At 47.6% G+C, this 27067-nt stretch overlaps 1 protein-coding gene across 2 annotated transcripts in view; it reads right to left on the reverse strand.

The window, feature by feature from the left end:
• The window catches only part of Tbxas1 (thromboxane A synthase 1), a 172235-nt gene that overhangs the window by 35648 nt on the left and 109520 nt on the right, over positions 1-27067 (reverse strand). For both annotated transcript variants that reach the window (XM_036182150.1, XM_036182151.1), the window contains 3 exons: positions 26098-26246; positions 24288-24418; positions 19960-20274 (listed from right to left, as the gene is read on the reverse strand). In XM_036182150.1, coding sequence (XP_036038043.1) covers positions 19960-20274; positions 24288-24418; positions 26098-26246 — 595 coding nt within the window. The remainder of the gene's footprint in view (positions 1-19959; positions 20275-24287; positions 24419-26097; positions 26247-27067) is intronic.

Genomic DNA, 27067 nt, shown 5'->3' on the forward strand with positions numbered 1-27067 from the left:
CTCTGGCAGCAACTATCTGGGGTTTAAGCCATCACTGAGCTAAGTGCCGGCGCCTCCAATTTAGAACAGAAACAGAAGCACTCAGTTAACTAAACATCAGAGTACAGCACCTATATTTTTAGTGTAAGGACATCCCCAATACTGAATGAGCTACGCTAAAAACCTAGTCATTGTTTATCTAGAACTCAAATTTAACCAGATACCTGTATTTCCTTCTGCCAGCTTTAAGTAAGTAATAAACAGAGAGCAAACAGGAGGGGAAGTTGGAAGATTAAGACTTTAAAATGCCTCCAACTAAAAAACTTTGTGCTTTAATATGATCATAAATTAACAGCTGTATTGCATTATGCAAATTTATGTTAAGCTATTCACTCTGTCATCATGCCCCAGTAAAAATGGTATATATGACATTTAGGGGGAAAATGACATCTTCTGATAAGAGTTTTGCTCTGCATTTTGGCACAGCTGATTACCTATGCCTGAATGCTGTGGTCTTCATGTAAGTAACTCCCAGAGTTCCTTCTGGACTAGTTCTAGGAGAGCAGTCCGGGAGTGGTGGTTTCTACCATCCAGTGACGCAACCCTGCCCTTTACCCAAGAATGGCACCTCCTGGCGGTGAGCACATAGGCTCGAGGGCATGCCAGTAGGAGGGGTTTTATCTTTAATCTCTGGCATTCTGTCTTGGAGCAGTCACAGGCAAGGAGAAGGACATCTCTGGCCTGATGTCCCACCGCTGGCTAATTTAAGGTTCAAGCAGACGTGGGTACATGCCATTAGCTTCTGAGACAGACGCATTTCATCGGGTCATTTAGAGTTGCCACCTTCCTGGCAGTTCCTGGTATATCCACTAGAGTTTTAAAAAATAATTTCTTTTCTTTTTCTTCCATTCCATCCATACACTCATCCATCTACCCACCCATCCACCTACCCATCTATCCATCCATCCATCCATCCATCCATTCATCCATCCATCCACCTACCCATCCACCCACTCATCCATCCATCCATCCATCCATCCACCCACCCACCCATCCATCCATCCATCCATCCATCCATCCATCTATCTATCTCATTTATCATCTATCATCCGTCTTTCTTTCTTTCTTTCTTTCTTTCTTTCTTTCTTTCTTTCTTTCTTTCTATCTTCCTTTTTACCTTCCTATCTATCTATCTATCTATCTATCTATCTATCTATCTATCTCATTCATCATCTATCATCCATCTCTCTCTCTCTTTCTCTCTCTCTCTCTCTCTTTCTCTCTCTCTCTTTCTTTCTACCTTTCTATCTACCTTCCTGTCTACCTACCTACCTACCTACCTACCTACCTACCTATGTATTATCTATCTCCTTGAGACAGGATGTTGGATAGCCTAGACTGGATTTGAATTAGCTATGACAACTGAGAATGACCTTGAACTTTTGATCCTGTTGCCTCTACTTCCTGGGTGCTTGGATTATAGGTATGCCTCTACACTTGGAGGACAGTTTCTTAAAGTCAGGGCACTGCTTGTGGAGGAGGTGCCTGTTTCTGTTCTGGAAGGGAGGGTCAAGCCTTGCAAAAGGAATATGACCTCCATTAACCTGGTCCCAAGTAAAGCTTGGAGGACAGGAAGCCAGATGGCTTTCAGGAGATTGCAAAATGCCAGGCCTGGTTGTTGGCAGAAGTAAGCTACAGGGAGAAAGGCTGGTAAGAGGGCCTAGAATGATCTGGAACCGAAAGCAGTGATGTTGAGGAGGCAGTCCCAGGGATTCTCAGGGGTGCTGATGCTTGCCTCCACTGCCTACTTAGAGAGGATGCGGTTTCTCAAAGCACACAGACAAGTGTGCATGGGCCTTGGGCCAGGAAGCTACAATACAGTGTGATTCTGGACTGTCTCCTAATGTCCTTTCCCCGTTTGCTTATTTACAAAACAAAGTGATGGAGCTCCGAAGTAGAGTGTTTGCCTTACCATGTGTGAAACCCTGAATTCAATTCCTAGTAACACTAACACACACACACACACACACACACACACACACACACTCACACACACACTCACATACACTGTCTCTAGCATGCACATTCAAAGGGGGATTAGAGTGAACGATCTCTATGTCTTTCACCTTTAATTATCACCTACTCAACTACCACTGACTACTGCTGAGCACCCATGTCTGGATGGGATGAGGCAGACAAGCGTAGGGAATAGTTTAGCAACCTGGGACTCTACTTGGTTCGGGCTAAGCACACGTATCCCGTTCCCAGCAAGACACCTTGTAACCTACTGGGCTTCGTGAACACCTCACTCCAAACAATGGAGACAAGGATCAAAACCTCCCCACTCATGAACAGTTTCTACGAAAACACATACCAGAATGTGTCTGGGTGTGGAAGACAGTGGGCCCATTGTGTTTTTACATGGCTTTTGAGCACATGCACAATCAGGCAAATCGTATCCTCTGGGTGAACAGAGGGATCATTAGGGAGACCTCCCTTCTTACCATCTACGGCTATGCGTCATTAGGCACATGTATGGTTCCAATCAGCTGCATCGTGGGAAGGGACATACTCAATAAGCAGAGATCGGCCGAATTCTTCCTTCTCCTAAACCCCATAGAAGGAGGTCTCAAACAGTAACAGGTCCTTGAGTTTCCTCCGGCCTGTGGTCTGCTGTCACTCTTGAATGTGCATATCTTCCTGTTTCCCAGACTTGTTCTAGTGCTTTGCTTTGAATAAAGCTTCCTTGCTACTTTGCAATCTTTATTTCGATTATTTGACTAAGATGCCAAGAAGCTGGCAACACCTGGCCCAGACCCTGACCGATGGTGATCATGACAGATTCTGTGCTTGTGGTGAGACAGTCAGGCTTGCGCAGGGGCAGACAAGCACAAGAGGCTTCTACCTGTGAGAAGGCGTTCAGGAGTGGGAGGGGAAGGCGGCAAGGGAGAGAGGGGAAGAGATGTGAAATTCCCAAGGTAGGAGTTTCTTGCTTTTCTGAAATGATGAAGGCAGATATGTTCCAGTGGGGGTGAAGTCTGTGGCTTGCTTGGTCACAGTCTGTGCCAGTTAAAAAGGTAAGAGGGTCTAAGGTCTGAGCATGGGCCAAGGGGAAGGTGCTTGTTTCTGGAAATGTGGACCCGAGATGCCTCAGCAGCAAGGAGAGGCTACACTCATGCACCACTTCTGCCTAAGGCTGATCCACGTGCAAATGTAAGACGGAGTCTGAAGGGGGCTTGCATCAGTGAAGCCTTTGAAATTTGACTTAGGAGGCCAGGAGCCAGAGAGGACAGGGGAGGTGGTCACATTCCTTCCTCAGAACTTTGGGAAAGATAAGCAAGGACAGAAAGGTCACAGGCTACTGTGTAGATGCCAGACATGGACTGGGTTTGTTTAGCTAAATTAGGGTCTATGTCAGCCCAGAGCTTCACAGAACTCCAGACAGACACTATGGGCCCTATTAAGTAGGATTTAAGGGAAAATTTGAGGGACAGGGAGAAAAATACAACTAGATACAGTGACAACTGACAGGCTTAACACACAAATTATTCCTAGGGGAAGAAGCTGTCTGCCTGGAGCCCAAGGGACAGAATGAAGGAATTCTTGATAGGGGAGATTTTACATAGGAACAAAAGCTAATAATACATGGAAATACCCATAGAGATTAATTTTAAGAGACCCAAGGGTAGACAAGGAGAATGTAAATTTGCTATATGTTAAGTAAAAAGAACCCATTTCTAATCGGCTTAGGTTTGCTTTTAAAGATCTATTTATTTTTTATTTATGTGTGTGTGTGTGTGTGTGTGTGTGTGTGTGTGTGTGTGTGTGTGTGTATGTGTGTGTGTATATGCATAAGTTTATATGCACTAAGTATGCAGACATCCTTGGAGGCCAGAGGGCATTGGCTTCCCTGTGACAGACAGTTGTGAGTTACTTGATGTAGGCACTGGGCACGGAGCTCCTAACAGCTGGTCCACCTCTCCAACCTTCCTTTTATTTTCTTTGCTGTCTATTTTTTTTTTTATCTTGTTTGATTAATTTATTAATCATCGAACTAAATTTATTCTTTTACTGGTAGAGACAAACGCGTCTTAACTTACTGATATTTCCTTATTGCCAAGTAAAGAAAGATCTCTTTTCTAATAGTGCCCTTTGAGGTTTGGTGGCTGCAGAAAGGGGACGTTCAGGGCAGAGGAGAATCAGCTCTGGGATCTCTCCAATGCCTTGTCATGAACTTGGCTGCCACAGTGGTAACAGAACAGAAGTCATATGTGCATCTGACTACAAGTCCCCCGCTTTTGACATGTGCTCTCACAGGACAATGTCCCCCAGACTTAGTGACTTAGTGGCCATTCCCTAGATGGCACCAGGGTTGTTCTGGGTTCACATTAAGTCTCTGTCTCTAACTTAGTTTAGTTACTTCAACCCCGAGCTTCTATTGGTTTCAGTCTTTAAAATGAAGTCAAAACATAGACCTGGCTGCTAGGATTACCTGGTCCTTGTGCTATTGAATGAGAACCTCTTCCACTAAGCTTCTAGGAGGTTTCATTTTACCCAGCATTCTTGGCTAGCAGGGTCGACTTTTTTACAGCAAGGTCAGATTTATTTAGCACATAAAAGTGATTATGAATAATTATAATGCTCCATAAATGTTTATTGTTACTCAGGAGGTAAGAACCATCATTAGCATCTTCCAGGTCTACAAATCTTTCATTTGCAGCCAAGCTGGGGACTCATCAAATGAGACTGACAGAGAAAGGTGAGAAGGTGAGAGGGTGGGAGAGAGACAAAGTGCCGGCTCACCCCGCTGCCCCATACCGGGAACACCTTGTCTTCATTCTTAGCTGAGGTGGGGCCCTGTGATGGATACCCCTGGGCTCCAGTTGTCTTGCTGATAAGAGGGAGAAATGGGCTTCACAGTCCTTGAGTTGGTCACAGACCAGGTGACCTCCCAGCCTTGGGTTTGGTGTGATTTTTGTGAGATGCTTTCAGACAGGTACACCTGCCGGCCCTGTCAGAGCGACCATCTCTTAGGCCTTGCTGGACTTGAGCTGGGTGTGACCACCACACAGTCTCAGAAAGCTTGCTGCTTCCCAACAACCTGACCAGGGACTTTTCTAAAATGCCACGAGCAGCCCCAGGCACCACAGGGTGTGTATGAAACCATTCCTGCCATTGACAGTGACTTCAGGTCACATTATAGATCCTTTGGTGCAGACTCCCCACAGCACTGTGACAAGTCTTCACCCTAGCTGCATCTTAGATCCCCAGGGGCTTTCCCGAAGCCCAGGACTCACTCTGGACCAACTAATTCAGAAGTAGATCCCAACCACTGCGTTTTTATAGCTCTTGAGGACATAGAAGTTTCTGGCTATTTTGGGGGTCCCAACTGGTGTCAGGAGTAGGGAACAGCCTATACAGTACTGGAGGCTGCCAGTTGTCTGAAGTCAGATTGTACCATGTCAGATGACTGTGTAGAGTGGGTGTGTTCATCTCTTGCCACTGTGACAGTTACCTGTAAGAAGTGACTTAAAAGTAGGAAGGCACAATTTTGGCTCATAGTTTTGGGGGCTTTAGTCCAGGATCATCAGGTCCTGTGGCTTCCTGTATGATAAGGTACAACGTGGTGGCAGGACATGGTAGGCCGTGGCAGAGGAGACTGCTTACATGGTAGCCAGAAAGCAGAACAGGAGAGGGAGGCTGTTCAGACACTTGTTCTCAATGACATACTTCCTTCAAATAGGCTTCACTCCCCGCTCTCTACCATGGTCCAGCAGAAACTCAAAATTATGGATGCATCAGAGGCCTCATGGTCCAATCACTTTCAGATAGCATCATCAGCTAGAAAGCAAACTTTCCACACACAAGCCTTTGGAGGGCCACTTCATTGCCAAACCATGACAAGCACCAGGTCCTGGTTTGCTTTATACAGAGAATCTAGAGACTTGGTGAGGCCTGGAAGTCCTGTATCCTTTTGGGTAGAGAGATGGGTAACACAGCCTCAGAGTTTGGGGTCATTCTTCCCTTTCCAACCATTTTCCAGGCCTTCTCTACACTGAGACAAAACAGCATTGGACAGCCAAGGGCAGGCTGGAGGGTGAGAAGGTGGCCCCTGACTGGTAACCAGGAGGATGAAGAGAGCAGAGCCTCACAGCACTGAAGAGGGTGGGCCCCAGGGAGTGGGGGATCAATTTGCCTGCAAGCCAAGTGTCTCTTGTATATGCTTAATATATTTAATAACAAACACAGTGAAATCCAACCATTGTGTGCCAGCTTCCAGTAGGACAGACCCCAAAGAGAAGATGGAGATGAGGTGGGGTTGGGGATTTAGCTCAGTGGTTGAGTGCTTGCCTAGCAAGCACAAGGCCCTGAGTTTGGTCCTCCGTTCCGGCAAAAAAAAAAAAAAAAAAAAAAAAAAAAAACATGAGGCAATACCACCCACAAATGAAAGAAAGGGGGTCAACAGGATGGCTCAGCAGGCAGAGGTGCTTGCCAAGCCTGGTGACTCCCCACATACCACATACATGTAGAAGGCAAGACAGACACTAAAAGATACACATATAATAATAATAATAATAATAATAATAATAATAAGAAGAAGAAGAAGAAGAAGAAGAAGAAGCCGGGTGGTGGTGGCGCACGCCTGTAATCCCAGAACTCGGGAGGCAGAGGCAGGCAGATCTTTGTGAGTTCGAGGCCAGCCTGGTCTACAAAGCGAGTTCCAGGACAGCCTCTAAAGCTACAGAGAAACCCTGTCTCGAAAAACCAAAAAAAAAAAAAAAAAAGATGATGATGAGGAGGATGGTGATGAGGATGATGACCAAGAAAGGCTTCAGGCAGAGTGTGTTGAAGTAGAAAGCAGCCCTAGGACTGAGCACTCAGGTTCTAGAATGTTTTTGTGGGTATGGGTGAAACATCCAGGTACCTAGGGTCAGGAGGGTGCAGCTGCCTAGGTGCTGTTCATTTCATCCCATTAGAGGCCATTCGGAAAGAGAATCCAGAAACTCAGAGAGTGGACCATGATGACAGGAAATCACCTAAAGCCTTCTGCGGTCAGAGAAACAGGATAACAGGTCAGAGATGGTGAGCGGCTGATGGCGGGTTGGGCTCCTTTGCCATAGATGAGCATGGGCAGGGCTGCCCCCACCTGGACAACTGGCATTCCCATGATTCCATAAAACTAAAGCACATACAGCTCCAAGCTCCACCCATGAAGGCAGTCTTGAAGTTGTCTCTTTTCCAGTATGTTCAGAGCCACCACCATCTACCCAGTCAATAGAAACACCAGACCCTGGAGGAGCAGCCATGGAACCCTGAACAGTAGACACTGTGTTGATAAGAAGTCAGGAGATGGGAAAGCCAGAAGGGCCCTGGACAGTCCTTATCTTTGGATGCTGTCTGTCCTCTCTGTCATGAGAAGTCTTTTGAAAACTTGGGTAGGCTGTGGCACCCTGCCATGCATTCTCTGGGGTATTTTGCCCCACAGCATCAGCGTCTATACCACATTAAATCAAGGGCATGACCTTGGATTGGGTGATCATCTATTCAGTCGAGGGCAGAAGAGTGAACATTGCTGTTTCCTGGAGAAGCAACCCCATCTGCAGACGGTGGCATCAACTCCTTTGTGAGTTTCCAACTGCCAGCCTGCCCTACAGACTTCAGACTTGCCAGCCCCCACACGGCGCGAGCCAACTCCTTAAAATAAACCTCGCTCTCTCCTTGGTTCTCTCTCTCTGGAGCTCTTCTTTCCCAGCCAATGCCATGGGCACCGTGACAGCTTGACTTTGTGAAGTTCTTGTGAGGACCAGGTTAATGCTTGTTTGCAAAGGAAGGAGCTTGGGTCTTCCCTGAGAACATTCAATGCCGTTGTTATTGACAGCAGAGACATTGTCTGTTCCAGTCCCTCCCTTTTGTAGATAAGAAAACTGAGTCACAGAAAGGTGATAACAGCTGATGCATATATTGCTGATGCTGTCACAAATATCATACATGTGTTAACTCAGTCTGTGTGACAACCCATGTGCTATAGAATGTACCTATCCCCATTTTACAGAGGAAAACCAAAGAACAAAAAGGTATGTCCTGTCACAGATCCAGTGGTGGTCACTCAGTGTCTTCATGTGCCCTCCTGGTCATGTGGGACCAGTATCTGACTCTTGGAGCTCCCTCTTGCTCGGAAGGCATGCTTTTTGCTCTGGTCCAGTTTGGCAGAATGTGACTGGGGGGCCTGTGGTACCAGCCAAGAGTCCTAGAGAGAGACGCATGCTACCGCACCCCAGACCCATGAGGGGTAGGATCGCAAACCCAGTGACTGATGGGAGTGGGGCAGGATCCCAAACTATGCATTTTCAGGAAAAAAGTTGTGTGTTTTACAGAACTACAATCCTGAACCATCTCTTCTTTGTTGGTTGACTCCTTTTTTGAGACAAGTTCTCACTGCTTAGCCCAGGCCAGCCTCACATTCAAGATCCTCTTGCCTTAGAATCTCGAGTACTGGGGTTCTCCACATTCCTGTGCGCCAGCCCCCACTCCTGACCTAGCTCCCCTTTGCCAACCACTGGAGTCAGTTACTCATGTATTTCAAACCCTTGCCTGCCACAGAGAAGGTAGGAATTGGGGTCTCCCTTCCAGTCCTAAGCGATTTTACAGTGTCTAGGAGAAGAAGCCACAAGGTAACAGGTCTGGGTGGCTCTCTACCCCTTCTTGTTCACAGCCCGGGAAACGTGTTCCCTTCTCATCTCCATAACAAGAAGCCTTGGCAGGGGTCTGTGGTGTGCTCCCCACAGCTCCTGCCCCAGTTTGGTCCCAGCAGGAGGAGGCCAGTGGAGTTTAATTACATTCTTCCTATAGGGAACATTCAAGAAATGAGCCTTTGAAAAACAACCCGTGCTACCAAAAGAGGGGGGGATCAAATTAAGCAAGTGAGGAACAGGCATTGCCTCCTGTGTCCTAGAGACCCAGTCTAAATATTTAAACATAAAAGACAGATTTCTAAACGCTCAGCTTCATAAACCTTCCACACGCCGTTCACTGGAGCGTCGAGCATCCCTCTGCTCCGGAATATTCATAGGCCTGGCCGGGCATGCTCATCTAGTTGGTGTTTTCACACATGCCATGTTCAGTTATGAAACATCTAAAACAGACAACACCGCAACACAAAACATAATGCTGTTCACAGACCTGGGGTGGAACCGACTCACAACAAAGTCTGTACACAGTTTGGAAAGGCCCCTTGTTCCGTGGTGATTCCCTGATTACCACCCCCCCACACACACCCACCCCCCCCTGCTTGGCTCTAAGGTATTGGAGGACTGGATGGAGGCCCAGGTCAAAGCCATGAATGTGTTATCTTCTAGGGGAACTCATACCAAAGTAGACAGTCACTTGGTCACTTGTGCTGGAACCATCAAACCTACCGTACAGCCTCTTGTCATACACCTGTCCTCCTGGGGGTGTGTGACTGCCACAGATAGCCCGGGTTCCCCTCATTTCCTTGTTTGGAAGGTTCTAGCCATTGCCTGATAGGTCTGTGTGATGCTCCACAGGAGCCCATGAGAGCAAAGTTGTCTGCCTGTGGGGGCCATCCCCTGTAGCCTCCTCAGTTGACGGCCCCTCCCTCAGTGGTGGCCCTTGTCTGACCTGAGTATCTCCGTCCTCCCAGAAGGCAGTAACCAACTGCTTTTACCCAGTGTGCCTCCCTGCCAACCCCATCCCAGGTCTGCACGCAGATCTGCCTCCAGCTCGAGGAGGAGGAGGGCGCTGCATCCACGCGGCACCTCTCACCACCTGCATCTTACAGGCCTGGTGCATACCAGGTGCTGTTGTGGGATCTGGGCTGGACCAGTGGGCCTGGCAGATGTGGCTTTCTATCCCCATGGGGCTGGCTTCCTGCTTGGGCTTGAGTCTGGTGCCCCTGCCAGAGAAAGTGCAGGCTAATAGTGGATATGTCGAGACAAAATGGCCGCATTCTGAGTCTAGGGCTGGGTTGACAGAAAGTCTTTTAAGGACCACGGGTTTTCAAATTCTCACCTGACTTAGCTATTTGGAAACTTCTGTGTAAAACAGCATTTGTTAAAGGTGTCCAGGGAAGTCAAAACATGAAGTTTCCATTTATTCTTTTATTTCCAAAGCTAATTGGAGGGAACAAAATCCATTCTTTTGATGTGCACAATAATTAAGAATCGCTTGGTTTAGGTGTGACTGGAGGCCAAGTGGACACACAGAACACTGAGCTCCACCTGTGACTTCAACTCGCTCACATTTCTTTTTAATTCCTCCTTCTCTGAGTTGCTCTGAACCGACCCTACCACTTTACATTCTTAGCAAAGCCCGGATCCCCCAGAGCCCCAGATATTGACTATACAACACTCTAATCTGTCGTGGGAAAGGCACCCGTCCAGGCTGGTTCGTGTGGTGCCGCCCTGGGAGAGCTGTTTCTTTACAGGTCACTCCCCTCCTTGCTCTGCAGGGACACACAGGGTGAGGAGAGACTAGACTTGGAGCTTCCGTGGCTAAACATCCAAAGAGCAGACGCGCTACACGTGCTGAGGTGGGGCAGCTCCGAAAAGCTGCTCCTAAATCCTTCCTGCCCTTCAACCTGCCTCCTGTCTTGTTTTCCTCAGTGTTCAGTTACGGGGTCTCTTGATGGTTGGGGCCGCTCATGGGCAGTGAGTCAGGAAGTGAGGCGGTGGGGCTGGGGGGGGGAGATTCTAGATCTCTCTGGATCTGGGGAACAGAGCTAGGACAAGAATGAAGGAAAAAAAAGAGAGGAGAGAAGACAATCCTGTGGGCATCAGAGAAGGGACAGGAGATGGCAGTGGGGTAGAGGGGAGAACAGGCAAGCGACTGGGGAGGCTGAGGCGGGTCACAGTCAGGGTTGTTCAGAGTTCCCAGGGGTTACTGCAGGGGTAGGCACTGTAGTGAATATGAAGGATTTAGGAGCCCTGGATAGTGACAGAGAGGCTGTGGCCATTCACGGCCCAGACAGGCCCTGAGAGGTGCCATCTGCCCGCCCCTCCTGTTTATGTGAAGGCCATGGGGATAGTTTCTCTGGCACCTGGTCCAGGTTTACTGGCCACTCTGCTCTAGGGACTCACGAATTGCCCATGTAGACATGTTTGCAGTCTGTCTGTCTTCCCTCCAGAAACTGTCTTCTTGGTGTCAGGGGCCACAGATCATAGTTTCTAGGACAGAGCGCTAGGCACACTCCCAGAGGGACCCCTGTTCATACATATGAAGACTCCCTATCCAGCATTCACTGTTGGGGTGCTATGCTCTTGGGTCAGAAGCTCCCAGAAAGGACAGGAAAGTAGGCAAGTTGAGGCTCACGTCTAGCAATCCCCTCATGAGAGGCCCTTTCTTCACGTGACACTAGAGAATTGGTCGAGAGGAAGCTCCCTTTGTTGACAACACTTTGGGCAGGGCCTCGTCAGTGACCAAGACTACTGGGTACGATGGTTGATTCCTGGGCAAGCTCCAGGGCCAGAGAGAGAACCCTGCCTGAGGAGACAACGTAGTGGGTGCATGTTGACTGTGACAGGTCTCCAGTTTGTACAAGCATACTGCATCCTGCTTGCCATCTTTGTCTGTTTTGAACACGGCTTTAAATCAACCAGAAGCTTGCCCTCACTTCCCATCAGAGAACTGCCTAAGGAGGCAAGAAGATTATAGGATAAATTCAGGACTAACGGACTTCCAAGATGGAACAGGATGGAATGAGTTCCTCAACACTTTATCTCTCATCTATAAAGTTACTGGCATCATCACCGGAATAATCTAGAAACCACTAAAATGTATTCACTAAAGGCGAGGCATTGTTGAACCCTGAGGCCTTCATTATCATTAGGAATAAACACACACTGACTCCAGGCACATCACAACAGGGGCAGGATTTACAGTTGAAGGGCCTGGCTCTCACCATGTGAGCTGCTGACAGACATCAGAATCTGGAGTTCTCCCTGGAAACTGTAAGGAATGCAGATGCCCAAGCCCCACCCCAGTTTAGCCCAACAGGAATCCACAGTTTAGCTCAACAGTTCCTATGTATGTTAAGTGTGTGTGTGTGTGTGTGTGTGTGTTAGAGGCCAGAGGATGACATTTGTGCCATCCTCTGTTGCTCTCTATTTTATTTTCTTTCTTGACTAGCCTGGAACTCACTGTGTGGACCAAGCTAGTCTCAAACTAACAGAACTCTGCCTACCTCTGACTGCTGAGTGCTGGATTAAAGATGTGCACCACCATATCAGCTCTATCTTATTTTCTGAACCTCGAGCTAACCGATTGGGCAAGACTGGCCAGCCAGCTGGTCTACAGTGTCCTGTCTTTACCTCCCCAGTGCTAGGATTATAGACATACACTGCTCTGCCTACAGTTGCTGGGGATCCAAACTCAGGCCCTCATGCTTGCTTGACAGGTAGGTATTTTCCTAACTGAGCCATCTCCCCAGAGGCACTTTAGCGGATGGCTAGTGCTGTGGCCTGGGCCTGCTTCCCACTGCCCCCACCCTTGGATAGTAGGGTGCTCTTACTTCTTCTCTTCTATGTGGTTGCTTTATGTTCAAATGCACTGCTGTGAGACCTGAAAGGAAGCAGGGAGTTCTAAGGAGGTATGGGAACTGTGTGGCTTGGTATGGAGCTGATAGTGAGCACCCAAACTCATTCAGAGTTCCAGCAGACTTGGGCAAAGGGAAGAACCCCTGCTGACCAAGAGCCTCATTCCCAGTTTCAGGTCCATCCCACTTCCTGTGTGACCCTGGATCTGACCCTGGACCCTCTCCTAGCTGGGAGACTCTTTCCTCCATAGTGAGGACAAATTTATGTTAGTCTATCTAAATAGTTTTCAAGCCAGTGCTCCCCCTGTGACAAAAGGACACAGGTATTTATGAAATAGCTGCTTGTGGCTAACAGTTATTTTATTTTTGTAACCATGGGGTGTGTTTGGCTCTTGGAGATCCTCTGACTGCTTCAAGGAGCAAACCCCCAACTTTGCTCACATTAAGCAGCATGAGCTAATCAGCCGAAAAAACCAGCATGGAATGTTCTTTGATCCTTAAGAGAACTAGGAAGAGGAAGACGTGTTTTAATTAGATCTTTATAATATGACGAAGTAGCTGTTGAGGAGTTCTAGGGAGCTGATTGCCCTTCTAAGTCATGACTGTTCAAACTGCCCTCAACAGAGGCTGCATATCAGTGCCGTCCAGTTTGTGATAAATTTATAACTGGGTTCTGCAGAGCAGATTTATATCAACAATTAAGCAGAAGGAAAATGGCCCATAAATTTTGGCTGGCATAGTCCAGCACCAAAGAGGAGGCAGGAGAGTGGTTGAGCCAGATCAAAGTCAGTCATTTCAGCACGCAGTGCGGAAGCTAGAGCAAAACAATGACAAGGAGAAGAGTTGTGTGTCTCTGTCCCCCTTTAAAGACCCCTCAGTGGAGCATACAGTGACACATCCTCACGACCAGGGCCTGACTAGAAAGTTCAGTGCTTTTTGCAGTCCCCTAAGTTGCACAAACGGGATAAGCCTTCCTCTGGTGCTCTGCTCTAGCTTAGTGGATGTACCCCCCCTCTTCAGTCTGACCAAGACAACATGGGGGGAACGATGAGTTCTCCAAAAGGCCCAGTGACTTGAGCAGGACAACACTGTGGTCCGTCTGAATGTGACAGAATGTACGTCTTAGGATTCGGCCCCCATTTTATATGTCAATGCTATTGGAAGGTAGAGCCTTTGAGAAGTTAGGTTAATGAGGTCATGAGGGCGGTGAGTCTAAAATGCTATGAGGCTTTTATAACAGAAGAAACAGAGGAGCTAGGAAGCGCTCCATTTGGCTTGTCGTCCTAGCGTGAAGGTCTGAGTGTGGATGCCTGCCACGCACGTAGAGAGCTGGGGTCAGTGGCATGTACACGTCATCCCAGAGTGGGAAGGTGGAGACTGAAGGATCCCTGGGGCTCCCTAGCCACAGTTTAGCTGAATTGACCTCTAAGTTCAATGAAAGACTCTGGATCAAAAAAATAAAAAAATAAAAAATAAAACTGGGAGTGATGACGACACCCAACACTGACTTTTGGCCTCCTTAGGGGTGTGTGTGTGTGTGTGTGTGTGTGTGTGTGCACGTGTGTGCACGTGTGTGCGTGCGTATATGTGTGCATGTGTGTACATGTGTGCCTTCGTGCATGCGTGCATGTGTGTACGTGTGTGTGCATGTGTGTGTACATGTGTGCACGTGCATGTGTGTACATGTGTGTGTGTGCATGTGTGTGTGCGTGTGTGTGTGTGTGTGTGTGTGTGTGTGTGTGTGTACACACAGACAGACATACACAAAACCAAAAGGAAAGGAGCAGAGACCAAGCTAGCATGCTTGCTTGCTGTCTCAGCATGTGACACTCTCTGCCATGTCATGAAGCAACAAGGACCCCTGCCTCCTTCCTGCCCTGCAGACTGGTACCCCAGCCTCCAGCATGATAGTGAAATGAACTTCGTATTTTTTAACCTGTCTCTTCTCAAGTCCTTTGTTACAGCAACAGACTGAGGGAAGGCTCTGAGCAAAAGGAAGAGAGGCCAAACAAAATTCTCAAGACAGACGATTTGGGAGAAAATATGCGTGTGTAGAAAGAAGGCTGGAGACACGGACTGTGAGGCAGACTGTAACGGTTATACTTACAATGGAACAGAAACGTGTCCTGTGTAAGGAGAGAGGCAGCTGAAGCCAAATGGGTCAGAGGAGGGACCCAAATGGAGCATGGCTAGGCAGAAGGTGAGGGCTGAAAAACACGAAGAGATTCCCCAACAACAAGGGGCAGGGGGACTGTGCATGAGTTAAGTTGTTTTTGCCAAAAGTGAAACTTTTAAACTTCTGACTTTCATGGCTGATATATCACTTCTAGGTTGGTAAAGGATGCACTGTGGCCACCTGCTAGCCCGGGCTTCATCATAAGCAGTAGGAAGCAACAAAGAGCCCCGAGGAAGTCACAGGAAGCAGCCACATCATTTATAGGAAATACACAGGAGCCGGGTAGCCTAGGCACTGCTGGAGTCACTGTCCTGATTTCCTAAAGCTGCTCTGAAAAGTTCTGAGGGAGGGAGGCACGGTTTCCTAGAAGGAAATTGGAGAGGGGAACTTTTACTTTAGGGGACCATGGGTTCTTTTTTTTAAACTTCGGATTGACTCTGTGGATTTCACATCACGCGTCCTGACACCACTCATCTCTCTGCCCCTTTGCCTCTACCCTCTGCCCTTGCAACCTGCCCCGCCCCCAAACAAAATTTAAAAGTAAGACCAAACAAACAAAACCCAAGTAAAACAAATCTTGGCCTGGAAGCTGTAGTGTGGCCCAGTGAGTCACACAGATACTCTGTAGTCCATACATCTTGTAAGGAAGTGTTCATTGCAATGAGTCATTGGTCAGGTTCGAGGCCTCTGGCTTCTGCTACAGCCTCGATACTGGGCCCTCACTGGGACTCCTCTAAGATATCTTATTATTACCTTGTGTCATGGAGACCTTGCAGCTTTGGATTTATAGGTTTGGGAGACCATGGATTCTATGCCCAATGCTGGACAAGCTTTTTTTTTGGCTACCCAGAAGTCATTCACCCCACTTCCAGTAACAGGGTCTTAGGGATCCACCCTTCTACCCACTGAAAAGCTAAGAAGAAGGGATGAAGCCTGCCTTCTTTAACTGCAGAGATGGACAGGTGACCCAGGCCTAAGACAACTCAGGACCTTGTGTTTGCATTACCAGTGGCTGGTTGAGGGGTCTGTCCCTGAGCCACAGTGGGATTTCTGTGTCAGCATTTCCAAAAGAGAGCCACGCTTCTCCATGCTGGGCTTGTACCTACTTTCTGCTATCTCCATGTTCCTAATAGAGAGGCCAGAGATGCTGGAGGTGCAGCTCCGTGCTGGAGGGATTTAATGCTAGCTCACTGGATCAAGAATCGCCAGACTGGAGATGGGTACTTACTACCTCACAGTTCCAAATCGAGGTAGAGTCCTCCTACTGACCCTTTCAGCCAGGGGCTGGGGAGATGACCCAGTCAGTAAAGTGCCTCCTGTACAAGCAATGGACCCAAGCTTGGATCCCTAACACCTATGTATAAGTAAGGTGTGGCAGCATATTGCAGAGGTGTGACGGTCATTGAAAGGCTGAGTGGGCATGGCAGCTTACCTGTAATTCCAGCACTCAGAAGGTGAAGATGGGGAACCCTCAGAGCTAGACAGACTAGCCATACAGAAACTCTGGGCTCAACTGAGAGACACTGTCTCAATGAATAAGATGGAGAGCAATGGAGGGAGTCTCCCAGTGCCAATCTTGGACCTTCACAGGCATGTGAACACATATACATACATGCATGCACATACAACACACTGGAAAAACAGAAGAGTGCATTTAAAGTAATAATGGAAGAGAACAAAAGCTCCTCATGTATCTCATTTAATTCAAGATCCAGGTGACACAGCTCTCCTGAAGTGACAGGAGAAACTGAGAAAGGCGAGTGTGCCCAAAGGTACTGAAACCAAAAGACAGAGAGCAGGTGGCACAGGGGCGGAACACTTGAATCCGTCATTCCTGGTGGGAGCCAGCCTCTGGAGTTTGCTGTGCCCTGGAGTCTACCTGGTTTACTTGTTGTTGTTTATATTTACGTGTGTGTGTGTGTGTTTGGAGGTGCCACTGCTAGAGTGTGGCTGTCGGTGGTAGTGAGAGCTATTTTTCTCATTCTATAGTAAAGGTTGGAGGAGAATTGGACCCATTTCATCAAGCTTAGCAGGAGGTGGCTTTACCTGCTGAACCTTCTCGACTGCCTATTGGGTGACATTTTCTCCCATTGCCTGAAGCAGTCCCAGACGACAGTTTTTTCTCACAGAGGAGGGTAGTGGCTCTTACCACATTCCCAAAGGAAGAGGGGGAAGGAACTAGAGCCAGAATCCAGCCACTTGAATGACAGGCCATCCAAGAGGTCCTGCCCACTAGAGCTGGGCCAACGCACCCCGTCCACAGGGAATGTCTGCAGCCACAGAAGCTGGCATTAACTGGCACTCAGGAGATATTTGTTGAATGGCAAGCAGCAGGAAAGTTATAACAAATCATACTTTACATGCAAATTTTTGGGAATATTTTCAGGGAAATACTTAATGTGTGAACATCTAATCTGCATTTCCATGTCCTGACAGATGGCCCATATTAACAGAGTTCTGAGTATGGTAAAAATAAATAAATAAATAAAAGAAGAAAGAAAGAAAAGGAAGGAAAAAAAAAGAAAATCTACAAGTATTCATGGTGAGGGCACTATGAGTGAGGCCGCACAAAGCAGTGTGCTCTCTGACTAGCTCACTAATTGTTAAAAATAAAATAGACAACCAACCTGGAGACATTCCCATTTGTTAAAAATGACCCCAGATGTTGTCCAGAGGAAGAAAATGACCCTCAGGACTTGCATGGGTGGTGTAGAGCTTTTTTCTTGGGAGATGGTTCTAGGTCCCAAATGTCTAATGCTGTATTCTCAAAATGAACCAGGAACCAACTACATCAGCACCTGTGGAACTGTTGATCAAAAATGCAGTCTCCTCCCAGACTACATTTTCAGAATCAGAACTTCTATGGCCAGGGCCCTGGAATCTGCATTCAAATCATCTTCTCAGAGGTTGAAAACCTGTACCTGGTACAATCAATTCGTGTGCTCATGGTTCTCCCCACTGCTTGGGGACACTGAGCACAGCCCCATGGGAGGTGGCCTTTTGGAGAAAGAAGCCTTGTTCCTAGGCTCAGAGGCTGAAGGAGGCCAGGGTCTGATGAATTGGCATCACCTTCCTTGAGGTCAGGGCCAGTTGAGGCCATGGTAGAGGTGAGGGCATGTCACCAGATTTTGTGTGGGAACATTGCTATGGCCAGAGCTTCATACCCAGACCTAACACAGGTTTGTAGTTGATGAACCTGGCAGATTCCTGGGGCTTTGCTACTGTCTAGATGATACCACAGTCTAGAACGAATTATGCACATCTTATGTGGCCCTGGAGGGTTTCATTTGGAAGGGATATTGCTTAGCAGACTATTGGCCCTTAATCCCCTCAGGGTGAAGATAGTGACCCCCCGCCACCTCTTGGAGCATTTGCACCTTCCCCAAGCCTGTCATATGTACCACACCATAAGGCACCCTTCAGCTACTTCTACATCCACTTCTTCATTTAGCTTGCCTTTGGCTTGAGACTAAGGGCTGACCTTCCCTCTGCTCCCTTCCTCAGAAGGTGTCTTCCCCAGTTTTCAACCATGGGACTTCAGTACACTTGATCTTGGGGCTAAAGTCAATTTGCTTAGGCATATTTGTGTCCCTATGCCCTGACCACAATAACTGGCCCATGGGTGGACAGTGACTTCAGCACTGTGAGCAGAGTAACCTTCGTGACTGGGAATTTTCAGTCATAGAGCCGATTTGGTGGTGAGGAATGAGGAAGCGTGTGGTCCCAGGGGCTCTTGGCAGGCATCCTATGGCTTTTGAAGGACAGTGTGGCCAAACAGGGCCCACAGGAAGAAACAGCCAAAAACGGGGGTCAGAAAGACAAAGGCCTGAGGGTATCTTTGAGGCTTCACTAAATATTTTCCTGAAGTCTTTTTCACTCCCTAAGTGAGCATAGTTTTGTGCCCATAAATACAAATGTTCGATTTTGCTAAACTCAGTTTGACTAAGAGTTTTGTTACCTGGTACTAAATATGTCACAAGACACGCCCCATCCTCTTTGACCCCTCTTCTCCCTGCTATTCAGCTGGAAGCAAATATTAAATAACTACCCATAAAGCACCCTGAGACCAATGGTGGGTTATCTAGATTCGTGGCTTTGTTGAGACTCCATGCTCTAAGAATATTGACTAATGGATCAATGTCAGTCTGGAGGAAGCCCTGTCCTGTTCAACATTTTAATCAATGACTTGGATGAAATGGAAGACATGGTTAGCAAGTCTCAGATGACATACATGAGCTAGAGGAAATGCTAACATGACAGATGGCAGAATCCAGATTCAAAATTATTTTGCCTGATGGAACAGTAATAAGGAGAAATACAAACTCTTGCATTCAACTCAAAAGATCAATCTGTATAAGCGGGGTACTGGGGAGACCTGGCTCAGCAGTTGTCCTAACATCAAAGAACTTGAAGTTGACCATGCAGCCTCATATGGAGTTAAACACTGGGCAATTAGTAGCAGTTATTCAGCTTTCAAATATTTATGAAGTGACTTGGAGAAGAAAGACTACCTTTGTCTCCACTTCCCCAGTAGGACAAAGAAGTAGACTTTTCTAGAAAGCAGTTCCTAGATCCTTCCAATAGTAGAATGAGCTACATGCCAAAATTGTGACTGTTGACTAATGACATCAGAATATAACAGACAAGATTCCATTGCGGGGACTTTCTTATTTAAAGTACAGACTTTTAAAGTGATTCAAGGCAGTGCACACAGCAGCATCCTGAGAAAACCACAAGGTGAGAAAGCAGCCCAGCTCAACCCCCTTGGAAGGTTGCTGTGATCCGCTACAGAGGGGCCTCATCTCCAGGGAATCCCCAGCCCCCATCTGTGCTTGGGGCTCTCAGCCCCATTCTATCTTCTTATCCGGGTTGTAGCTCCTTTCTGCTCTCCTTCCTGCTCCCTCCGGTGTCCCCAATCTACGCCTGCCTCTGGATGCGGCCCCTTTGCTGACTCTCCTCTCCTGGCTTCTTCACAGAGGCCTCTCCACAGTCAGAGCATGCCATAACCAGGCTCCTTCCCTAAGGCTGCCCTTCGACCCCCTACTCCTTCCTAGCCTCTGCAGGCCTCCAAAGCCAGTCTTATGGGCTCTTTTCTTTCCTCTGAACACCCCGTTTTACTTGCTGGCCCAGGGAGATGGCGAAGGTAGGTGTGACCTTATTTTATCTTGCAAGCTTAGAATGTGGTTTTAACGAGTTTTTAAGTGAAGTTTCACTGAATCCACCACTGGTAGATGCACACACACGCTGTACTCACATGCTTCTCCACAAAGAGGTCCACCTCTTTCAGAAGTCTCTCCTGGCAGTCAGGGTGGGTGGCTAGCAGGTATGTGATGAAGGAGAGTGTGTTAGTGATGATCTCATGGCCAGCGATGAGGAAGATGAAGGCTTGGCCCACAATTTCATCCATGGTTAAAGGCTTAGACATGGATATAGGGTGGCTTCTTTGGGGAGGGTCCATGGGGCACTTGGGGGAGGACAGGGCTTCTGTGACCATGTCAAAGTCTTCCACACCCACAGAGCTCGTGGAGTGCCGGGCATCCAGCACCATCTGCAGGAAGTCTTTCTGCCTCTGAGGACAAGAGAAGAAAAGGCACATTAGAGCCACAGAATGAGGCTAGGGGACAAGAGAAGAGACTCCTGGGTGGAGCTCCTGAACAGCTCAGGAGGAACAGGTTCTTGTCATTGGGTTATAAGAGATGGTGAGAGCCTGGTGGCCTCCTGAATGACCCTCGGGACAGCAGTGAGGGGCTGACCAATGCACCCATGAAAAGATGAGGCTATTCTTTGCCACTGTACAGACTTACAGAGCAACAGTGTGACAACTTAATGCATGTAATGTGTGATGGGGAGAGCTGTCTTCCATAGCTATCATGTGTGCGTTGTGTGTCTGGAGTCTTCAAACCCTCCTTTTGTAGTTGTTCACAGAACAGTCACACCTACCTGTGAATACAGTCAGCCTGCTGAGCTGGAGAACACCATAACTTAGTCCTCTTACTCATCGGGATTCGGGTACCCCACCACCTTCTTTCCCTTCCCCTCTTCCTCCCCAGCCTCCAGTGACAATCATTCTCTATTTCTGAGATCAGATTTGCAGCTCCCACATACCCAGCATTCTGTGTTTGTTTTTCTGTTCCTGGCTTATTTCACTTAACCTAATGTCCTCTAGTTTCTATCCATGTAGCTGAAAACCAACAGATTCCATTCTTTTATAAGGCCAAATAGTATTCTATTGTGTTTATGTACCATACCACCTTCATCTATTCTGGATGAGGCCATTCCATCCAGGCTGATTCCTACCCGACCCCAAAACAAGCTTGAAATAAAGCAAGTTTTAGTAGATACAGTGGGATCTCAGTCTTCAGAAACAGTAAGTGTACAATCTAGAGAACTATGTGTATTCTTCATGTGTAGTCAACATTGGTCACATCTGTATTCAGCAGATCCCTAGAGAAACCACCTGATAGATTTAAATCAAAACACATGTCTACTGTTTACCATCCAAGGACATAGTAGGCAGCTATCAGTTTTCTCACACAGTAGAGAGTCAACAGGACGGGATGGGGGCATGTAGCGGGGAGCTGCCTGGTCTTCAAAGTCCCCAGATTGGCAGGCTGCTTCCTATGGAGTCCCTTTTTCTCTCCAGTAATCCTCAATCTCCTTTGAGTGGTTAAAGCCTTCTTATCATTTCTCCTACCTTCCTTATCAGTAATTTGCATAGCCTTTACATTTTGACCACCACTAATTCTAACTATAGGAATGTTTACCCACTGCTTTGGCTTTCACAAAGTGTATTCCCAACACATCCTTTCTTTGAAATGTCCTTTAATGTGATGAATGACAACCAGGATGTTGCTCTTTTCTAAAGTTTATGGGATTAAAACAGCAAGAGGAGAGTATCAGAACCTCCGACAGGAAAATATTATAATTTCAAAGTACTTTCCTAGCTGCAGCGTTTTCTCACTTCATTGGCTTCTGAATTTCTGTTGCATGAATAATCTATGCCCCACACATCAGCATGTAATTCCACCTTTTAAGTTTGTTGGCATTTCATGTGTGGCTACTTTTTCTTCTCCATGAAATGAAAAGCAACGCCAGGGTGAGACTCTCCTCTTTCCCCCACCTGAGCGCATATTAAACACGCAATAGAATCTTCTACAAGTCAGAATGTGAGGCAACAGATGCCCTCGGGGATGGGTGCATTGAGTTTGGTTTCAACTGTTCAACTACTGTTGGGAGCAGGAAGCCTTTGCTGATGAACAGGTGGTGACCATCAAAGGTGTCTGCTGGGAGCCTGGCAGGGCTCACCATTAAAGGCTCACATACATTGAGGCCAAGGAGGCAAGGTTTCTATTTCCCACCAGCCTGTTCCCACTTTGATAGCAGAGAAAAAGGCTAAGCCTGGGCTTCATCACTCTTCCCTGACCCTGCTCATTTTGCTGCCCAAACTTCCTCACTGTTATTGGTCAGCATCTGGGTGGCAGCTGTGGTCCCTCTGCTGACATATCACAGGGGTTAGAATAAGATGGTACAGGGGAACATGATATCTGAGGTTCCCTGGGTGCCTGGATGGGACTAGAGAACTTCCTCTTAGGCCTCATGGCACAGTTTAGTCCCTGAGGCTTGGCTGTAGCTTTTCTTGGGTGGAGGAGGGTCATGACAGCTCACAGCCGTATCCATACCATGTATTTTTCCAGAAGCAGCATGGTGGCTGGCATTTTTTCCTCTTATCCCAGCCCAGCCAGACTGCTAAAAGGGCTGGTGAAGTCTTGCAGAAATCTGTCTTAACTGCCAGCTAATGAGGCCAGGGGAAAGGGCCCCTCTCTAGGGCTCATGAGATAGAGAGGAACATTAGTGCAGATGGGATTCTTCTGTTCACAGAGCATCATGAAGGCCATGCGAAAGCTGCCCATTTAGGATGGAAACAGGGCTGGTTTATAGTTATATCCAAGAAAAATACATGCCCTGATAGATGTAGGTGTCTAATCCACCCATCGGCTAGAGCTTAGAAAAATATTTACCTTTTAACATCTGTGTGGCATTTTCACTGTGCAAACACACATCTGTTTGATGGAATGTATACAGAGTTCAGATGGGTTCTAAGTGAGTTTTCTTAGTAACTCTATAGCTCTGTCTTGACACAGGCAGCCCTGGATTTGAGGTTGGGAGTTTTTTCTCAGATCAACTCATTGTTTGAAACAAATAGCTGTAAAGTTTATAAAAGGAAAAGCTTGAGGCAATCCCAGTAATTGGCTCTTTAATAACCTCTCACCTCTTAGTCACTCAGTGCAATGGTTTTTGAGTTTGCAGCCTGGTTCTACAGCAAGTAGGTTTCAGGCTTGGGTGTGTGTGTGTGTGTGTGTGTGTGTGTGTGTGTGTGTGTGTGTGTAAGCTCTCACAGGGCAGCCCTTTGCAGCAATGATGAGGTTTGAAATGGTTCTTTATCTCGTCCTTTAGACCTCTTCCTCACAGCCCAGAAACATAGATTTGAATGAAATTGTCCTGTCCTTTCTGGCTGCTTCCAAGTGGGGCTGGGTATACCAGATGGCCCATTTTTCCCCACCTCTAAGGGCATTCAGGCAGAGTTGATGGTGGTGTGGGCCAAGGGGCTGAGAACTTATATATACTTCCCTACACCTTCCCTATCCAGAAAAAGTGGCTACACAGTCCCCAGGGTGTGTAGCTGAGTAGGACAGGCTGCTGCCCAAGGCTGCTAAGTGCATCAAGCTACTAATTGACTCAGATTTCATTCTAGGCCAATGCCTTAACCATCAGGCCTCATGAATCCCTCTGAGCCACTGTCTTTGAGAAAACCCTTTTAAAGCTCCATCTTGCTCAAGGCAGTAAAGGGAAAGCCCTTTTAGTCCATTTTTTTTTTTTCATTTTAGTAACTGTCTTTAATGCAACGAGACCCTTCATGGACAGCTTTATCATGGGCCGGAGCATCTCCCGATGCTGAAAGATTATTTCTCACACTGAAAACGCCGTTCTACTCAGAGTCAAGTTCAACCAATATTTACTTATCCCTACTATGTGCCAAGGAGAGTGTAAGCCTGTAAGGGAAAAAGGAAACAAAGAAGCATGATAAACAGAGCAGAGACCTCAACCACAAATTTCCTAGCAAGAATCTCCGTGTTGAAAGAGAGTGTGGGATTGATTGACAGTTGCCCAAACTTCTTGCTAATATTTATGCTCTTCATGCTATGAATCCCCATCTTGCTATTTCTCAGCAGAAAGACTATGCTCATGAAAATTGCATGAGGCACTTACTTAGAAAATTTGGGGGTGGGGTTACTGCAACCTGTGCTTGGGGTAATATCTAGGTGGTGTGCAACAGTTCAGGGGCTGGTGTTCATTCTACAACTCACATCAGGAACAGGCAGCTTGCTGGGGGCTGCTACCTGCCATCCTTTCCTCCCTCCTTCCTATTGCTTTCTAGTGGCCCCCAGAAAGCTCCAAATGGGAGACTCGGCAAAGCCAGCCCCATGTGATGTGAGGGGTTGGGAGGGTGGAGAAAGGAAAGAGAGAGTGATGCCAAATTAGGTTCCATTCTGTTTGCAGGCTGCATCCTATTAAAACAGTTACCTCTTCTGCTGCTTGCTGGTCCCGTAAGGCAATCACATTCCTAATGAGTTTGTTAAAAAAGCCATTCAGTTCATCTCGGTTCTTATTGGGCAGAATCCGGGCCAATGGGACCATTATGGATGGAAATGATACTTGAAAGAGAAAAACAGAAGTGGCATTGAAGGGGAGTGATAATGAACCAGGGCTATTAGACTCCTCTTACTCAGAAGCAAGAGCCAGTCTTGAATCAGAGTCGCTTGGGAGGCCTGTCTTCCCTACAGACTCGGTGTTTCTCATAGTAGGGGTGGATCTGACTTGAACTCTGCTCTCTAGCCCATTTCCCACACATAGTAAGCCCTCATTAAATGCCTGTGCAATAAAGTGAGTCCTCGTGTGTCCCTGGCCTTGCAAACCCAATTTCACTATTGCCAATCTCAGATGTGTGTGCGTGTGTGTGTGGGTGTGTGGGGGGGGGTGTCTTTCAGTTCATCAGGACAGGATAGGTGACTGGCAGTGTGTCAAGCCTTCACAGAGGGTAGAAGTATGTCTACTTTACAAACTATCTGGCCATTTTGTATTTGTCTTTCTCTGGAATGAGTGTCCCCACAGCAGTCACTTGAATTGTCCCTAAGACATGCTTGTTGCAGCTGCTGACAAGGATACTGGCTCCATCCTCTGTCTTGCAACATGCAGCCTGGGCCCTTAGGACAGGGCTCCCTGGATCAAGACACTTGATATCTCCCTGAGTAAGGTGCTGGGCCTAGGGGTGAGGGCTTGCTACAGGGGCATGTGATTCTACTTAGATTCTCAGTTTGTACACAACCCTCTGTGTTGAGTTGGGCTGGAGACAGCAGATCCCAGCACTCACACACCTCAGCCTGTTTAGATGTACAGAGAGCAGGGGCCTTGTTAATGGAACTCCTTGCCTCATAGGACAGAATGTCTGACGGCCAAAGGTGCATAGAAGGGGTGGGTAGTCTTAGCCCCAGCAGACCTCCTGGACACGAGGAAGGAGGCCGACTGACCCACATGAAAGCCTACAGTTTCAGTGTGCTGATGTTGGAGGTGAGAGGGCTTCCCACAGAAACTGGCTCAGAGATGAGGGAAAAAAAAAGTTGGCGAATGGTCCATAAGTCCGACACGCAGGAGGGGAGGCAAGAGGGTTGTTCATTGAAGACCAGACAAGACTGTATAAAGAAGACCCTGTCTCAAAATGGAAGAGGAGAGGAGGACGAGGAGGAAGAGGAAGTGAGGGAAGAGGAGGAAAAGGGGAAAGAGGAAGAAACAAGAATGAAGTGTCCCGGGTGTGTCTAGACTATGCCAGTATGACAGAGAGGTTAAGAAGTACAGGGCCCATCTCTGTAAAGTGGGAAGAGACTGGAACTGGCCAGAGGCAAAGATTCCCTTGAAAATCAGTGGATTAGTCTTATTAGTATTAAGCCTCCTTCCAGTGACCCATTGGGTGGTTTCTAGTTTAGGAGTCATTGCTTCTGGTAGAGAAGTCCCCAGAAGAGAATTTTGAGTGAGGTGGGAAAAAGCAAAAAGCAAAAACCTCTAGGAAATGAGAGACTTTGGGTTCTAGTCTTGACCTTGCCTTTCTATGCATCAGTTTTCTGATCCAGGTGTGACAGAGGCCAGGGTTACCTGTGCTGGTGATAAGTCACCCCAGATTGTGACAGGAGGATTCTGGTGGCCCCAGGAAGACAAAGTCTTTGCAAGTCAACTCTCAGGGACCCCTGAGGGACCTTTCCTAGTGGAAGGGACTCAGCCCTGCAAGCTGTCCCATGGCTGGTGGTCTGGTCTCCTCACCCTGGGTAGGGGATGCACTCACAGATTAAGGCCAGGAGGGGCCTGGGGATACAGAAGGCAAAGAAACGCCGGCAGTGTTGCACAAAGGGGTGTTCCGGAGCATTCTGGGAGTCCACCTGGGTGCCAAAGGCCACATTGGCCACCACATTTGTGGTGTAACAGCAGTAACACCTGTGGAGAGAGAAACGTTGGAATTTGACCTTCCCACAGTGCACCCCTCCTGGTCTGCAGGGCTGGTCTTAGCACCACAGAGGGACTTCCGCAGATCTGAGCGGGGTAGTGGAAGGAAAGCTTCCCGGATGAGCCGCCACAGCAGAGTACAAGCGGAAGCCTTTCCGAGGAGCTATGGGAGAGAAGGTGAGGGCAGGCATCACTGACTCAAGCCTTAGAAGAGAGCTGAACATCAAGGTGTGTACCTTCCAGGGGAGGGGGGCCTTCCTGTGAGGAGGGAAACAGGAGCCCCAAAGCCTAGACACTTGAGCCCCCATGCACATACAGCCCTTCTCAGGCCAGAATCTAATGATTAATTGACAGCTGTCAAATTGGCATTGATGAGTGAACCTTATTTGCTTGTTTTACTAACTCCCCCCCTTCTAATGGATTTGGAAAGCTGTTTTCTGTAGTTTTCTTCTTCTTTCTCTCCCCTGCCCCCTTATCTTTTTTGAGATGTATGTAACCCTGGCCAGCCTCTGCCTTTCCTGTGCCGGGACTATAGGCATGCTCCACTACACCTGATAACTTTGCAGTTTTTGAAAGTGCAAGAACCAAAGCAAACAAAAGTAAGGGTTCTTCTCACACAAATGGATCGCAGATAAACGTAGGGGCGGGCTTTCCGGGATCTACTTATGTTATTACTGAAAACGCACATTGTCTTTTCTGAACAAAAGGAAACGTGTCTTCCAATAGCCATAGAAAACTTAACCTCAGGATAGGAAGCTTGTCCCTCCCAAAGGCCATTTCAGACTAGCATTCTTCTTTGATAAAACGTTAGG

Source organism: Onychomys torridus, chromosome 3 (genome assembly GCF_903995425.1).
Source record: "Onychomys torridus chromosome 3, mOncTor1.1, whole genome shotgun sequence".
NCBI lineage: Eukaryota > Metazoa > Chordata > Mammalia > Rodentia > Cricetidae > Onychomys > Onychomys torridus.